This window comes from Nomascus leucogenys, chromosome 13 (assembly GCF_006542625.1).
Source record: "Nomascus leucogenys isolate Asia chromosome 13, Asia_NLE_v1, whole genome shotgun sequence".
Lineage (NCBI taxonomy): Eukaryota > Metazoa > Chordata > Mammalia > Primates > Hylobatidae > Nomascus > Nomascus leucogenys.
Genome location: NC_044393.1, coordinates 32,156,433 through 32,173,653, shown reverse-complemented (window position 1 = coordinate 32,173,653; position 17,221 = coordinate 32,156,433). Strand labels below are relative to the sequence as shown.

General features: G+C 41.9%; 1 protein-coding gene across 1 annotated transcript in view; it reads left to right on the top strand.

The window, feature by feature from the left end:
- TPX2 (TPX2 microtubule nucleation factor) overlaps positions 1 to 17,221 on the top strand; it is a 61,733-nt gene that overhangs the window by 28,156 nt on the left and 16,356 nt on the right. Inside the window, exons 6-12 of the mRNA XM_003273497.3 lie at positions 2,971 to 3,099; positions 4,474 to 4,596; positions 7,825 to 7,946; positions 9,108 to 9,259; positions 10,444 to 10,615; positions 13,892 to 14,033; positions 15,510 to 15,726. Of these exons, the coding sequence (XP_003273545.1) occupies positions 2,971 to 3,099; positions 4,474 to 4,596; positions 7,825 to 7,946; positions 9,108 to 9,259; positions 10,444 to 10,615; positions 13,892 to 14,033; positions 15,510 to 15,726 (1,057 nt within the window). The remainder of the gene's footprint in view (positions 1 to 2,970; positions 3,100 to 4,473; positions 4,597 to 7,824; positions 7,947 to 9,107; positions 9,260 to 10,443; positions 10,616 to 13,891; positions 14,034 to 15,509; positions 15,727 to 17,221) is intronic.

Below are 17,221 nucleotides of genomic sequence, written 5' to 3'. Positions count from 1 at the left end.
TTTATATTTATTTTTGAGACAGAGTCTTGATCAGTTGCCCAGGCTGGAGTGTAGTGGCATGATCATGGCTTATTGTAGCCACAACCTCCTGGGCTCAAGGAGTCCTCCCACCTCAACCTCCTGAGTAGCTGGGACTACAGGCACAAGCCACTGTGCTCAGCTAATATTTTTGTATTTCTTGTACAGACAAGGTTTTATGACGTTGTCTAGGCTGGTCATGAACTCGAGCTCAAGCAATCCACCCACCTCTGCCTCCCAAAGTGTTAGGATTACAGGTGTGAGCCACTGCACCCAGGCCAGAGTAGAGTTTATAATCAGAGTTTAGTGTTTACCCTCTCTGTGGTTCTCTTGCTTCTGAAATTTTGCCTCAAAAATTTCATCTTTTTTTTGAGACAGGGTCTTGCTCTCTTGCCCAGGCTGGAGTGCAATGGCATGATCTTGGCTCACTGCAGCCTGGACCTCTCAGGTGTAAGCAATCCTTCTGCCTTAGCCTCCCGAGTAGTGGAGACTACAGGTGCAGGGCACCATAGCCAGCTAATTTTCGTATTTTTTGTAGAGATAGGGTCTTGCCATGTTGTCCAGGCTGGTCTTGATCTCCTGAGCTCAAGCGATCTGCCCACCTATGCCTCCCAGGGTGCTGAGATTACAGGCGTGAGCCACCATGCCCGACACGTGCCATGTTTTTTTTTTTTTTTCAGACGAGTCTCGCTCTGTCGCCCAGGCTGGAGTGCAGTGGCCGATCTTGGCCCACTGCAACCTCTGCCTCCCGGGTTCAAGTGATTCTCCTGCCTCAGCCTTCTGAGTAGCTGGGACTACAGGCGCCCAACACTACGCGCGGCTAATTTTTTTTTTGTATTTTTAGTAGAGACGGAGTTTCACCATGTTAGCCAGGATGGTCTCAATCTCCTGACCTTGTGATCCGCCCGCCTTGGCCTTCCAAAGTGCTGGGATTATACGCGTGAGTCACCGCGCCTGGCGGAGTACGGAAAGATTTTTTTTTTTTTTTTTTTTTTGAGATGGAGTCTCACTCGGCCGCCCAGGCTGGAGTGCAGTGGCGTGATCTCGGCTCACTGCAAGCTCCGCCTCCCGGGTTCACGCCATCTCCTGCCTCAGCCTCCCCAGCAGCTGGGACTACAGGCGCATGCCGCCACGCCCGGCTAATTTTTGTATTTTTAGTAGAGACGGGGTTTCACTGTGTTAGCCAGGATGGTCTCGCTCTCCTGACCTCGTGATCCACCCGCCTCCGCCTCCCGAAGTGCTGGGATTACAGGCGTGAGCCACTGTGCCCGGCCGGAAAGATTTCTTAAACAGGACACACACAGAAAAGCACTGACCATAATGGGGGTGGAAGAGGTTGATAAATTCAAGCACATTTATCTAATTAAAAGATAAAGAGATGAAAAGCCAACCCCTAGAGTAGGAGAAACTATTTGTAACACATGAATCCTACAAAGGGCTTATATCCAGAGTATACAAAGAATTACAAATCAATTAGTAAAGAATTGACAAGCCAGTAGAAAAAAGGCAAACGACTTGAACGAGCACTTATGAAAAGTGACAACCAAATGGCCGATAAACATGTGAAAATGTACTCAGTTTCACTGATCATCAGAGAAAAACACATTAATTTCCTATGACCCAGCAATCTTATTTTTTTATAATAGTTAAAATGTGGAGATAACCCATCAACAGTAGACTGAATAAATAGTTGCACATCCCTACAATGAATATCATACAGCAGTGAAAGTCAGTGAATTAGAGCTGTGTGAATTGATGTGGTTGAATCTCACATACATAAAGTTGAGTGAGATAAGCCAGACAGAAAAGATACTTGTAATAGTGTGGTTACATTATACAAAATTTTTTGTTTTTCTTTAAAACTAACACACCATGTTTACGTAATACGTGCTTATTTGTTAAAACAATAAGGAACTTATCTAATGATCACTCCTGTTTTTTTTTTTTTTTTCGAGGCGGAGTCTCGCTGTATCCCCCAGGCTGGAGTGCAGTGGTGCGATCTCGACTCACTGCAGCCTCCGCCTCCCAGGTTCATGCCATTCTCCTGCCTTAGCCTCTCGAGTAGCTGGGACTACAGGCGCCCGCCACCACGCCCGGCTAATTTTTTTTTTGTATTTTTAGTGGAGATGGGGGTTTCACCATGTTAGCCAGGATGGTCTCGATCTCCTGACCTCGTGATCCGCCCACCTCAGCCTCCCAAAGTGCTGGGATTACAGGCATGAGCCACCGTGCCCAGCTTATCTAATGATCACTCTTAAAATCAAGATAGCAGTGGTTGTCAGTGTTCTGTATCTTGGCCTAGGTGGTGATTTCATAAGGTCTTCCACTTTGTAGTCATTTAACTATTTTTGTTTTGTGTACTTTTTGGTATGTATTAGATCTGTCATTATGCTGTTTGTTTTGTATTCATCTTATTGATTTATTTATTTTTAGACAGAGTCTTACTCTGTTGCCCAGGCTGGCATGCAGTGGCACGCTCATGGCTTACTGCAGCCTTGACCTCCTGGGCTCATGTGATTCTTCGCCCCAGCTTCTTAAGTATCTAGCACCGCAGATGCGCACCGCCACATAGGGCTAATTTTTTAAAAATTTTTTGTAGAGACAGGGTCTTGATATGTTGCTCATGCTGGTTTGAACTCCTGGCCTCAAGCAGTCCTCCTGCCTCAGCTTTCCAAAGTGCTAGAATGACAAGCATGAGCCACCATGCCCAGCCAAGTTTTTCTTTTTAATCATTTTATTGAGGTCACATTTATAGACACCGGTGTATTTAAGAACTAAAATATTATGGTTGAATTTCAAAAACTATCAACAAGAGAGATTAGATTTTTAGAGTGGAGATAATAGCACTCCATTTTATTGCCCTTTGTAGTTTGACATCCTTTCACATTTCTCAGGAACATTTGGATATCTGTAGTATATATATTATACATTTTGTCAATTTCTCTACCATAGAAGATCTCTTAGGCTTTCTGCTCAGAAGGATTTGGAACAGAAAGAAAAGCATCATGTAAAAATGAAAGCCAAGAGATGTGCCACTCCTGTAATCATCGATGAAATTCTACCCTCTAAGAAAATGAAAGTGTGAGTAGCTACAACTTCTTACTGCCAAGGGCAGACATATTGTACCTTGTATACCACTTGTAAGTTTCTTTTCTGAATTTACACTTTAGATTGAATAGAATAAAATTAAAAATGGTACATCTGCAATATGTTTGGTGCACCTCAAGCTTGAGAAATGCCTAAAACTGTGACCATGGTGAGGTGAATTGTTACATGTGTCCTGGAGGGCACTCACATCTTAGTTGGCATAGGTTTTACCTCTTTTTGTTTTTACGGTTAATAACAAGCTGCATACATGGTGTTTGTTCATTTTTTTTTTTTTTTTTTTTGAGACGGAGTCTTGCTCTGTCGCCTAGGCTGGAGTGCAGTGGCGCAATCTCAGCTCACTGCAAACTCCGCCTCCCGGGTTCACGCCATTCTCCTGCCTCAGCCTCTCCGAGTAGCTGGGACTACAGGCGCCCGCCACCACGCCCGGCTAATTTTTTGTATTTTTAGTAGAGACGGGGTTTCACCGTGGTCTTGATCTCCTGACCTCGTGATCTGCCCGCCTCGGCCTCCCAAAGTGCTGGGATTACAAGCGTGAGCCACTGCGCCCGGCCTTTGTTCATATTTTTATTAGTTAAGAATGTATTTTGCTGCAAGTAATAGTCTTCAACTGGAGTGGTTTAAAGAATAATGAATTATTTGTTTCACAGAGGTCTAAAAGTAGTTTGCTGCTGGCTTTGGTTCAGTGGCTGATTTTTAGCTTTTTTTTTTTCATACTTGCTCTTCAAGATGCTGCTCTGTGTTTCTTAGCTTTTTTCTTTTGCTTGTTGTCTCACTGGCACAAGATGGCTGGTGTATCTCTAGGTGTTATGTTTAAGAGAAGAAGAAGAGTACAGTAAAGGAAAAAGGGCAGCATCTATATCAGGAAACTTAAGTCTTTCCCAGCAACCCTTAAATTTTATTTCATTTGCCTAGACTTGTGTCACTTGGATTCCCTAGTTGCAGTAGAGGCTGTTGAGGCAAGTACAATACTTACTTGTAGCTTAATGTGTTGCTGCTCCTCCCGAAATTGGGGTTTTATTAATAAGAAAGAGACAGAATAGATATTGGGATGGCAATTAACTCTGCCATTTGATCATTTGATGATGAGCAGTTAGAGTCCCTCCTTACTCTTCCAAACCACCACTAGATAACTCTTATCTTGATAGCGGTTGGCTTTCTCAAAGTTTACTCATTGAAGCCATTAATATATATGATCTAATGATACTATTGGAAGAATCATGTGGTCGAAGCATGCTTGTTATCCTATAGAATGAGAAAATTTAATCCATATGCAGTAGATTTGGGGAGGAGGGTACAGGCTATGCTTCAGGGAATCGAAAACATATTTTTTGTCCTTTTGAACTCAAGTTCTAACAACAAAAAGAAGCCAGAGGAAGAAGGCAGTGCTCATCAAGATACTTCTGAAAAGAATGCATCTTCCCCAGAGAAAGCCAAGGGTAGACATACTGTGCCTTGTATGCCACCTGCAAAGTAAGTTTCTTTCCTGAATTTAAACTTCAGAATGAATGGTATAAAATTACAGATTTACATCTACAATCTGTTTGGTGTACCTGGAGGTTGGCAAACTCCTGAAGCTTTGACCATGGTGAGGTGAATTGTTACATGTGTCCTGATGGGTGCTCAGATTTTTAAATTTTTATTTAATTAATTAATTTTAAAGACAGGGCCTCATTCTGTTGCCTAGGTTGGCATGCAATGGTGCAATCATGGCTCACTGCATCTTTGACCTCCTGGGCTTATGTGATCCTCCCACCTCAGTCTCCCAAGTAGCTGGGACTACAGGCATGCACTATCATGCCTGGCTAACTTTTTTTTTTTTTTTTCTTTTTTTTGAGACAGAGGCTCACTCTGTTTCCCAGGCTGGAGTGCTGTGGCACGATCTTGGCTCACTGCAACCTCTGCCTCCTGGGTTCAAGTGATTCTCCTACCTCAGCCTCCTGAGTAGCTGGGATTATAGGCATGCATCACCACGCCCGGCTAATTTTTTTTTTTTTTTTTTGTGAGACAGAACCTCACTCTGTTGCCCAGGCTGGAATGCAGTGGTGTGATTTCGGCTCACTGCAACCTCTGCCTCCCACGTTCAAGCAATTCTTCTGCCTCAGTCTCCCATGTGGCTGGGATTACAGGCACCTGCTACCACACCCGGCTCATTTTTTATTTTTAGTAGAGATGGAGTTTCACCATGTTGGCCAGGCTGGTCTTGAACTCCTGACCTCAAGGGATCTGTCTGCCTCAGCCTCCCAAAGTGCTGGGATTACAGATGTGAGCCACCATGACTGGCCCCGGCTAATTTTTGTATTTTTAGTAGAGATGGGGTTTCATGATGTTAGCCAGTCTGGTCTCGAACTCCTGACCTCAAGTGATCTGCCTGCCTCAGCCTCCCAAAGTACTGGGTATAGGTGTGAGCCACCATGCCTGGCCTGAAGTGCCATTGGCTTTGAATGAATATTTTTATTTTCTTATTATCTCATCTGCATTGTTTATTAACTTTTAAAATTGTTTCAGTTTTTTAAATTCATAAAGATGGCATCAAATTATTATTTTAAAAATTTAATTATAAATTGATAATTTATAGTTGTATATATTTATACAGTACAAAGTGATGTTATGATTCATGACTATAATTTGGAATAATTAAATCTAGCTAATTAACATATCTGTCACTGCAAATACTTAACACTTTTTGTAGTGAGAACATTTGGATTTTTTTTTTTTTTTTTTTTGAGATGGAGTTTCTCTCTTGTTGTTCAGGCTGGAGTGCAGTGGTGAGATCTCAGCTTACTGCAACCTCCGCTTCCCGTGTTCAAGTGATTCTCCTGTCTCAGCCTCCCAAGTAGCTGGGATTACTGGCACTTGCCACCATACCCAGCTAATTTTTGTATGTTTAGTAGAGATGGGGTTTTACCATGTTGGCCAGGCTGGTCTCAAACTCCTGACAGGTGATCCACCTGCCTCAGCCTCCCAAAGTGCTGGGATTACAGGCATGAGCCACTGCGCCTGGCTGGAATTTATTCTCTTAGTGTATTACTATTATTAATGATATCCTCCACCGTGTGCAGTAGATCAAAAGAAAAATCTTTTTCCTCTTATCTGAGATTTGTTGTACTCTTTAATCGTCATCTCCCCATTTCCTCCAACCCCCAGCCACAAATTATTTTAATTTTTATGTATTTGCTGACAAGATTGTATTACTGCTACTATTGTAAGCATTTTTCCATATTTCCTCTTGGGTGAATTATCTGTTTCCTTTTTATTTTTTTTCTTATTGGTAACCTTATTTGCCTATAAGTGTCCTTGGTGATATTTTCCTTACTAAGAATGGATACTCTGTATTGAATGTTACCATGTGTCAAGCACTTCAGAGACATCATCTGATCGAACAGTCATAAATAGGATGTGAACATGAGTATTTACACTCTCATTTCACAGTGGAGAAAACTGAGGCTCAGGGAAGTTAAATAGTTTTCTCAAGATCATTATAGGCAGCAAATGAAATGACAGGGTTGGGATTTAGTCAGCTTTACTTCTCAGTTTCTTCCCTCTGTTACATGTATTTTATGTATATTAACCCCAGGTTGTAGATATTTTCCTCATTCTAACTGGTCTTTTTTTGTTTTTGTTTTTGAGACAGGGCCTTGCTGTGTTGCCTAGGCTGGTCTTGAACTCTTGGGCTCAAGCAATGTTTTTGCCTCAGCCTTCCAAGTAGCTGGGATTACAAGGGCATGCCACTGCACTAGGCTTCTACTGGTCTTTTAGTTTTTCTTGTGGCTTACAACCTAATTTTTTTTGTTGTTGTTGCTGTTGTTTTTGGAGATGGAGTCTCACTCTGTTGCCCAGGCTGGAGTATAGTGGTGCAATCTTAGCTCACTGCAACCTCTACCTCCTGGTTTCTAGCGATTCTCCTGCCTCAGCCTCCCGAGTAGCTGGGATTACAGGTGCCTGCCACTACATCTGGCTAATTTTTGTATTTTAGTAAGATGCGGTTTCACCATGTTGGCCAGGTTGGTCTCGAACTCTTGACCTCAGGTCATCCACCTGCCTTGACCTCCCAAAGTGCTGGGTTACAGGCATGAGCCACTGCACCCAGTCCAATCTCATCATTTATGATCATATTTATGGATATTTTGTAATATATTCTAATCTATTTTAGTTATTTTCTTCTGAAATTTTTTCAGTATTTTGGTGTAAAGTGTGCATTTTCTTGTTTTTATTTATTTATTTTTTTTGAGATGGAGTCTCGCTCTGTGGCCAGGCTGGAGTGCAGTGGCGTGATCTTGGCTCCCTGCAACCTCCACCTCCCAGGTTCAAGCGATTCTCCTGCCTCAGCCTCCCCAGTAGCTAGAATTACAGGCGTGTGCCACCACACCTGCCTAATTTTTGTATTTGTAGTAGAGACAGGATTTTACCATGTTGGCCAGGATGGTCTTGAACTCCTGACCTCAGGTGATCTGCCCACCTTGGCCTCCCAAAGTGCTGGGATTATAGACATGAGCCACCACGCCTGGCCAAAGTGTGCATTTTTATTTATTTTCATGGTGTTATCTAATTAAGTTAGCATCTATTTATTAGATGATATTTTTTGGTTTTGATGATTATTTTATCACAGGTTAAAAATATTATATAATGCCTGTAGATTCTTTTGAGTCACTGAGCGCCTTTCTCCTCTCCTCTCTTCTCATTTATTGATTTTCTCTTTAGGCAGAAGGTTCTAAAAAGTACTGAGGAGCAAGAGCTGGAGAAGAGTATGAAAATGCAGCAAGAGGTGGTGGAGATGCGGAAAAAGAATGAAGAATTCAAGAAACTTGCTCTGGCTGGAATAGGTGAGCTTGGCTATGGTTGGGTCTGATTCGTGAGGGGTGGTTCTTACACTCTTGGTAGGTGTTTTTGAAGTCTCTAAAGTAAATAAAAGGGCTTTCTCATTTAGTAGTCAGCGTAAAAAAGATGTGTTTATTCCTTAGCACTTTTTACATATACTGGTACTTTACATATATTGGTACTTACATATATTGGTACTTTCTTTTTTTTTTTTTTTTTTGAGACAGAGTTTTGCTCTTGTTGCCCAGGCTGGAGTGCAGTGGTGCGATCTCGGCTCAACACAACCTCCGCCTCCTGGGTTCAAGCAATTCTCCTATTTCAGCCTCCTGAGTAGCTGCGATTACAGGGGTCCACCACCACGTCTGGCTAATTCTTTGTAGTTTTAGTAGAGGTGGGATTTCATCATGTTGGCCAGGCTGGTCTCGAACTCCTGACCTCAGGTGATCTGCCCACCTCAGCCTCCCAGAATGCTGGGATTACAGGCATGAGCCACCGTGCCCGGCCCACTGGTACTTTCTTAAAAGTCTGTTCTTGGTCTTAGGGAAAAAAAGGAACTTGGATTGAGACAGAAGATAAAGTAATTGGGCAGGCCAGTTTGTTGTTTTCCTATTTTTTTCTAAAGGCAGAGGAAAAGAAAACTGAGTCAAATCCAATTCACCTATGGAGGAAAAATATAACTGAGAGAGCTGAAGGGGTCACAGTTCTGCTTTGCTCGGGCATAGAGTTGTTATTGGTGGAGTCATAACTATAAAGTTCTCCTTACTGGATTGAAAAAGCACCCCTGGAGTTTATAGGATTTTCCTCTTAGAGATGCTGAGTTAAATGTGCTTTCAAAGTCAGTCCATAGCTTTTCTTATCAAAAGTATTCCAGTTATTCTTTTTCTCCATAGCTATGACCACACCTGGGAGATGGGATTCTTCTACGCTGTGCTACTACTTTTTTTTAGTTTGCATCTGACTGAAAGGCCTCAAACCTAATAGTACTCAGTGAATATGACACATATATTAGTGTCCCTGAGGACTACTTCAAGTTTTGGGTTACATGTAGATAGTGAGCAAAGTTAGATCCATGGTGACAGAAATAGCAAAAGGACTGGAGTAAAGGGGATTTACTGGTGTTCCCTATCTTAATGTTGTCTGTGTGTTTTACTGTGTTTGTGTCTCAGGGCAACCTGTGAAGAAATCAGTGAGCCAGGTCACCAAATCAGTTGACTTCCACTTCCGCACAGATGAGCGAATCAAACAACATCCTAAGAACCAGGAGGAATATAAGGAAGTGAACTTTACATCTGAACTACGAAAGCATCCTTCATCTCCTGTAAGTTGATGGACTAAATGAACATTTCTGTTACTAATATTCATTTAGGATTTTATGTGTAGCATTTGTGGTCACTGTTTATAATAGTATAATTGAGAAAAAAAACCTTGTGTCTATAAAGTTGTGTAAAATATAACAGATCTTTTTTTTTTTTTGAGATGGAGTTTCACTTTTGTCGCCCAGGCTGGAGTGCAATGGCGCGATTTCGGCTCACTGCAACCTCCGCCTTCCGGGTTCAAGTGATTTTCCCGCCTCAGCCTCCCAAGTAGCTGAGATTACAGGCGCCTGCCACCACGCCCAGCTAATTTTTGTATTTTTTGTAGAGACAGGGTATCCCCATGTTAGCTAGGCTGGTCTCAAACTCCTGACCTCAGGCGATCCACCTGCTTCAGCCTCCCAAAGTGCTGGGATTACAAGTGTGAGCCATCATGCCTGGCCAATATAACAGATCTTATAGGAAAAATAGGGTTGGGGCAGACCAGTCAAATCTCATGCAGTTTTGTTACCAGAGCACCAACAATATCAGTAATAATCGTAAGTAAAAATTCTAGTGCTAATAATCTCCACTTGCATTTGTAGTCAGTATCATCATTTTTTGAAATTAGTTATTTGCACTCTTAAACCCTGAGGTTATGCTTCTTTCTTTGAGATACAGGTCTTTGAAGGCTTTTGCTTCCAATTAGAGACAGTTTTATCAAAATTACTGGTCCAAGGAATAGGAATAAGTATCTTCATCAGTCACTTTAGGGGATGTATGGAGAGATTCCACTGATTCAGGAAGCTGCCTGACCTGATGCAGACCCAGAGGCCCAATCAAATTTTTTTTTTTTAAGTGGAGTTGAGGGTGAGATTCCTTTGCAGTGCTTTTTGACTTCAATTCTAAGATAGCTTACTCTGGATTCCTTCAAAACATTGACATGGTTGGGGAAAAATTACCTATGTACTATTCCAGAACATAAGATTTGTTAAGTGCTAGATCCTTTCTTCCTTTTTTTTTTTTTTTTTTTTTTTTAAATGAGAATAGACTAGTTATAACCCTTGCTCAAGGACTGACAAACTTCAGAATAATAATCTTGGTTTTACACAGGCCTTTTTTATTGGTCCTCTGTGCCGAATATGTGGCTTATGGTAGATGTGAGCTCTTCCGTGACATTTCATTTGGGGAACAACTTTTCTCTTTACAGGCCCGAGTGACTAAGGGATGTACCATTGTTAAGCCTTTCAACCTGTCCCAAGGAAAGAAAAGAACATTTGATGAAACAGTTTCTACATATGTGCCCCTTGCACAGCAGGTTGAAGACTTCCATAAACGAACCCCTAACAGATATCATTTGAGAAGCAAGAAGGATGATATTAGTAAGTTTCCTACCAGTGTCACAGTTGGACGGAACCTCTCCTATATTCCCTCTGCTTACATCTTAGGCACAGATTTGTCTGTAGCTGAAATCCTAGTTTTTCAATTAAAGTATGGCATGTGACTATGCAGACAACAAATGTATCCTTCAGAATTTTTCAAACCACCCAGCTATCTGTCTCATACCCATCAACCATCTTGATCCTCCTCATCAATAATTGGCCAAGGGGAATGAATTAAGGTAACCTGAGATGTCATTACACATCCTTAACGGACATTTTTGCCATGTGTCAAAGTGTCACATTGCATTTAGTTACCTATAGAAAATGAAGGCATTTCATTCATTCAAGGCTATGTGCTTTTTATTCAGTGGTCCACCAAAATTTTTACTACTACTAACCAGGCACACTGTGTTAGATGTATAGAGGTAAATAAAATGGACTTGGTGCTACTCAACATCAAGTTTCTAATTCAAGTTTCAAAACTCGACATCAAGTTTCTGACATCAAGTTTCAAAAGCCTTTACCATAATTTGTAGTGACCTATTTATCTCTGTCAGAGATAAGTTAATTAGTTCTTTGCATTCTTAAACTGTCATTAGAGATAAATAGGTCACTACAAATTATGGCAAGGGTTTTTGAGGAGGGAGATGGAAGAGTCAAAGGAGGTGGGAGATATAGGGAGAGCATGTCTGAATGTTGAGAAGTCTTGTCAGAGATAAAGAAGCTGAAGGTACGAGAGAGAGGAGATAACTAATGGATTAAGTCCCTGAGCAGGCAGGTATTGGAGGGATACTTAGCACAGGTGGAGTGAGTGTTCTTTAAAAGGAGGATGGAAGAGTGGGAGGAATGGGTGCAAATACTGGGAGAGTTTGTAGATTTGGTGGTGAGCAGATGAGTGGATTCTAATTTAATAGTTTCTATCTTTATGGAAATAATTTCTACGAGAAGGAAGATGAAATCTGAAGGGTGGAGGTGGTATTAAATAGTTGTTGGGAGTATAGGGATAGTATTCTGGATAAAGCAGAATGTGGTTGTTTTACCTTTGAGGATCTCTAAATTTTTTATATCCTTGCATAGGCATTTTTTTTGAGACAGAGTCTTGTTCTGGCTGTCATCACCCAGGCTGGAGTGCAGTGGTGCGATCTCGACTCACTGCAACGTCCACCTTTTGGGTTCAAGAGATTCTCGTGCCTCAGCTTCCCGAGTAGCTGGGATTACAGGTGTGTGCCACCATGCCCAGCCACTTTTTGTATTTTAAGTAGAGACCAAGTTTTGCTGTGTTGGCCAGGCTGGTCTTGAACTCCTGGCCTCAAGTGATCCGCCCGCCTCAACCTCCCAAAGTGCTGTGATTACAGGTGTGAGCCGCTGTGCCTGGCCAAGTACAGCATTTTTTAATATTGTTATTATGTTCTAGTGGCCAAAATGATTTTGTTAGATTTTATAGTATGAAAATAATGAAATATTCTTTATTCTAATGGAAATTTAAATATTAAGCATAACTTTTCAAATAATGTATGACTCAGGGTCTGATATGTCCTGCTTTTAGAATACTAGTCCTGGCAAATGGAAAGAGAAATTACATCATGCAATTTTTATTTAAAACTTTGTACAGTTACAACTAAATAATGGTTACATGTATCTTTGAAACATGGCTTATTTCTAAAATAGATTTGGTTTTCATCTACCACTGTTATGTGACAAGACCTAAATTGAAAGATTCATTCTATATTAGTTATGAAAATTGACAAGGTTTCACTGGCCAGGTAAATTAATATTTTCAAAGAGTGGTGGTGATGTCTTAATATTGATGCTTTAACATAGTTTTTAACTTTCTCCATTTGATTTTCTGTAAGAGGTGGTCTTGATGCTTTTATATTGATTTCATAAAATTGGGAGTTTTCACTTGGTCTTCTTTTGTTTTTTATTTATTTATTTATTTATTTTCCTTCTTGTTTTGCTTTTTAGAGACAGGGTCTTGCTCTGTCACCCAGGCTGGAGTGCAGTGGCATGATCATGGCTCACTTCAGTGTCCAACTCCTGGGCTCAAGCAATCCTCCTGCCTTAGCCTTCCAAGTAATTGGGACTATAGGTGCATGCCACCATGCTCACCTAATTTTTATATTTTCTTAGGAGACAGGGTCTCATTATGTTGCCCAGGCTGGTCTTGAGCTCCTGGCCTCAAGCAGTTCTCCTGCTTTGGCCTTCTAAATTGCTAGAATTACAGGTTTGAGCCATTCTGTTCAGGCTTTACTTGGTCTTTAGGAAGGCCTTATATATATATAATTATTATTATTTTTTTTTTGAGACGGAGTCTCGCTCTGTCGCCCAGGCCGGAGTGCAGTGGTGCTCATTTGGCTCACTTGGCTCACTGCACCTCTGCCTTCCGGGTTCATGCCATTCTCCTGCCTCAGCCTCCCGAGTAGCTGAGACTACAGGTGCCTGCCACCACGCCTGGTTAATTTTTTGTATTTTTAATAGAGACGGGATTTCACCATGTTAGCCAGGTTGGTCTCAATCTCCTGACCTCGTGATCCCCCCGCCTCGGCCTCCCAAAGTGCTGGGATTACAGGCGTGAGCCACTGCGCCCGGCCAGGAAGGCCTTATATCTTAAAGCTGGAATAAGCAAAATTTTTTTGTGTTAATAACAAGCAAAATAATTGGCATTGTCAATAGAAAGTATAGGCCTGGCCAGGCACAGTGGCTTAACGCCTATAATCCCAGCACTTTGGGAGGCTGAGGTGGGTGGATTGCTTGAGCCCAGTAGTTCAAGACCAGTCTGGGCAACGTAGTGAAACCCTGTCTCTACAAAGAATATAAAAATTAGCTGCGCATGGTGGTGCATGCCTGTAATCCCAGCTGCTTGGAAGGCTGAGGTGGGAAGATCACCTGAGTCCAGGGAGGTTGAATTTGTAGTGAGCCATTATGCCCCTGCACTCTAGCCTGGGCAACAGAGTGAGACCCTGTCTCAAAAACAATGAAAGTCAGTCTAGGCCTGTGCAGTGATAAGGAACCTGTCAGACATGGATGGATTTTCAGTTCAGAAGATGACAATAGAGTTTACCCAAAGGCTACCTTAGTCATACCCCTCAATAAAAGAGGTATAGGGGAGAAGTAACTGAATGTTGGTTGGTTTGACCGATGTAAGCTGATCTGAGTGTTGTGGGCCCGCCACTCTGTGGTTGGTTTATCCCTCTCTCGGCTACATAGGTGAATCAGCACTTACAAGTAAACTGGGTCTTGCGGAGCTAGATGAACATCTGTCTTCTCTGTTTACAGACCTGTTACCCTCCAAATCTTCTGTGACCAAGATTTGCAGAGACCCACAGACTCCTGTACTGCAAACCAAACACCGTGCACGGCCTGTGACCTGCAAAAGTACAGCAGAGCTGGAGGCTGAGGAGCTCGAGAAACTGCAACAGTAAGTCCCACTGGCAGTATCTGAGGAAGAAAGAGTTCCATGAACCTGCCTACTTTATTTTCAGTTCTGTAAGGGTGACAGTTGCTATTTTTCTTTCCGTAAAAATTTATGGCATTTGAGTAGTAGGCTCTGCAGGCTATGCCCCTGCCTATATGATTTAAGGACTATAGTGGGAATATGGAGATGTCCTGGAGTATAAACTGGTAAAAATTGAATCCAGGCTGGGTGTGGTGGCTCACACCTGTAATCCCAGTACCTTGGGAGGCCGAGGCAGGAGGATCACTTGAGTCCAGGAGTTTGAGACCAGCCTGGGCAACATGGTGAAACCCCATCCCTACAAAAAATACAAAAAAAAATTAGCTGGGCATGGTGGCGTGCGTCTGTAGTCCCACCTACTAGGGGGCAGCCTGAACCCAGGAGGTCAATGCTTCAGTGAGCCAAGATCACGCCACTATACTCTAGCTTGGGTGACAAAGCAAGACTGTCTCGCACATACACACACACACACACACACACACACACACACCACACACACACACACTCGAATCCAGAGGTTGGAGTAGAAGAACTTACTTAGGATTTCAATTAAGGAATGCCCTCTAAGGTTAAGTTAGGTAGATCCCACCCTTTTGTGACTCCCCAAGGGATTGTTACAGCTATTATTAGTGGAGGGAAATGGAAACTTAGTGTGATTCCTAGCATTGGAGTTTATTTCCTGTATCCTTCTTCCGTTCCTTTTTGTGCTTCTTTTGAGGAGGGGGAGCATCTTCTGTGAAGTGAAGCCTCAATTCTTAAGTGGTAGGGATGTTAGGACTGTCTGATTTATTCGTTCTTCTAGAGGTAAAGATAGTGCTGTAGAGAGTTGAAATTTTACTATGTGTGACGGGTAATCATTTTTTCTTTTATTCTTTTATTATTTTTTATTTATTTATTTTTTTGAGATGGAGTTTCGCTCTTGTTGCTCAGACTGGAGTGCAGTGGTGCCTCTCAGCTCACTGCAACCTCCGCCTCCTGGGTTCAAGAGATTCTCCTGCCTCAGCCTCCCTAGTAGCTGGGATTACAGGTGTGCACCACCACGCCTGGCTAATTTTTGTATTTTTAGTAGAGATGGGGTTTCACCATGTTGGCCAGGCTGGTCTTGAACTCCTAACCTCAAATTATCTTTTTGCTTGCTTTAGAGTCACCATGCTTTTAGGGGAAACTGCACCAATGTATTACCTTTGACTGAGTACCTAATTTTGTTTGTTGTATTTTCTTAGCACTAAATCAGAAGCACCTTGGCTTCCCAAAGTGCTGGGATTACGTGCATGAGCCACCGTGCCTGGCCCGTTGTTTTTCGTTTTTATTTATTTTATTCTGTTGTCCAGTCAATGGGAGCATAATCTTAATGATTACTATTCTTTGTGGTTGGCTTACTTTGTGAAGTTTTCATTTTATTAAAATTTTTTTGTGGTTATTTAAATTTTCACCTTACAGATACAAATTCAAAGCACGTGAACTTGATCCCAGAATACTTGAAAGTGGGCCCATCTTGCCCAAGAAACCACCTGTGAAACCACCCACCGAGCCTATTGGCTTTGATTTGGAAATTGAGAAAAGAATCCAGGAGCGAGAATCAAAGAAGAAATCAGAGGATGAACACTTTGAATTTCATTCCAGACCTTGCCCTACTAAGATTTTGGAAGATGTTGTGGTAAGGTTGAGGCTATGTGTGCTGGCAGAAGTGTCCTGCTCATGACCAAATATCCACCCATTCACACAAAAGTTTGGGTAGATATTATGAGCAGGGCATCATATTAGGAACTGCAGGTAATAAAGAGACTTATCGGAAGTGGGTTTTGCTTTTAGTTAACTCAAAGTCTGGTATGGGAGACAATATATGTGTGGATAATAGAAAATGGACAGAAGTGTTCTGAGAGAGATGACAGTTAAAATAGGAATTCAGAGGAGAAAATGGTTTCTTCCAGATAGAAAGTTCAGGGTGTGCTTTGTAGAGAGGCACCATTTGACCTGAGCCTTGACGATGTGTAGTAATAGTTATTGTGTTGCTATTGTTGTCATAATAGCTGACACTTTTACTATGTGCCAGGACTGCTCTAAGCCCTTTTCATATATTAGCCCATTAGTTTTGACAACAACCCCTTTAGGTGGGTTACTTTATCACCTGTTTCAGATGAGGTAACCGAGGCACACAGAGGTTATGTAGTATTCCTAGAGCATTTAGCTAGTACATGGTGGAGCAAGTAAGAGTTCAGACACTCTGGCTGCAGAGTCTGTGATCTTAATACCTCATTATATTGCCTCTCCATTACATGGTAGAATTTTGACTTGCAGAAATGCAAATGGACTGGATTGGCAGAACATTCCAGGCAGTAGGAATTACATGATAAAAAGCCTGATGGTGGGAAACAAGAAGCTTCTACTGGGAGCTGTTAGTGGGTCAGTTAAGCTGGAGAAAAGTTTATCAAGAGCCACTGGAAACTGTTTCAGAGAAGTGGGCTGTAGTCTGATAATAGGCTCACAACCACAATTTTAGAGAAAATGTGCAATCAGGAAGCAAGGCTACAGTCAGAGAATAAGCAATGGAGTTAAGCACCTGCATAAATGCGAAAGTGGCTTTTAGTTACATTTCAGTGCAGATGGGGACCTCACCCGCTGCCACTGGTTTGGATTGCCTGGATTGATGCAGGTCCGGGATAACTCTAGAAGCACTCTGTTTTCCTATCTTCTTTCTTTTTGCTTGCTTTAGAGTCACCATGCTTTTAGGGGAAACTGCACCAATGTATTACCTTTGACTGAGTACCTAGTTTTGTTTGTTGTATTTTCTTAGCACTAAATCAGAAGCAACTTGAAGTTATATTTTCCAGGCTTTACAAAAATCATGATTATGCTTAGAAATGGTTCTCCTCCCTGATACCTACTTTTGATTGAGAGCTTTTTGCGTGAGGTCTCTCTTCTGTTCACGATGCTTTTTTTTCCCTGCCATGATGCACATGTACTATATGCCAAGCTCTGTTACAATAAACTTTTAAGAAATCTTCCCCCACCCAAGTGATTAATCTCCAAGGGCTGTGCCTTCTTTATCTTTACCCATTGAGGAAACAGTGTTGTGAATACAAGGGAAAAGTAGGTTATGTGCAAACCTCAGAGTTCTAGAGCCAGAAGGGCTCAATGTTTAGTTTTACATA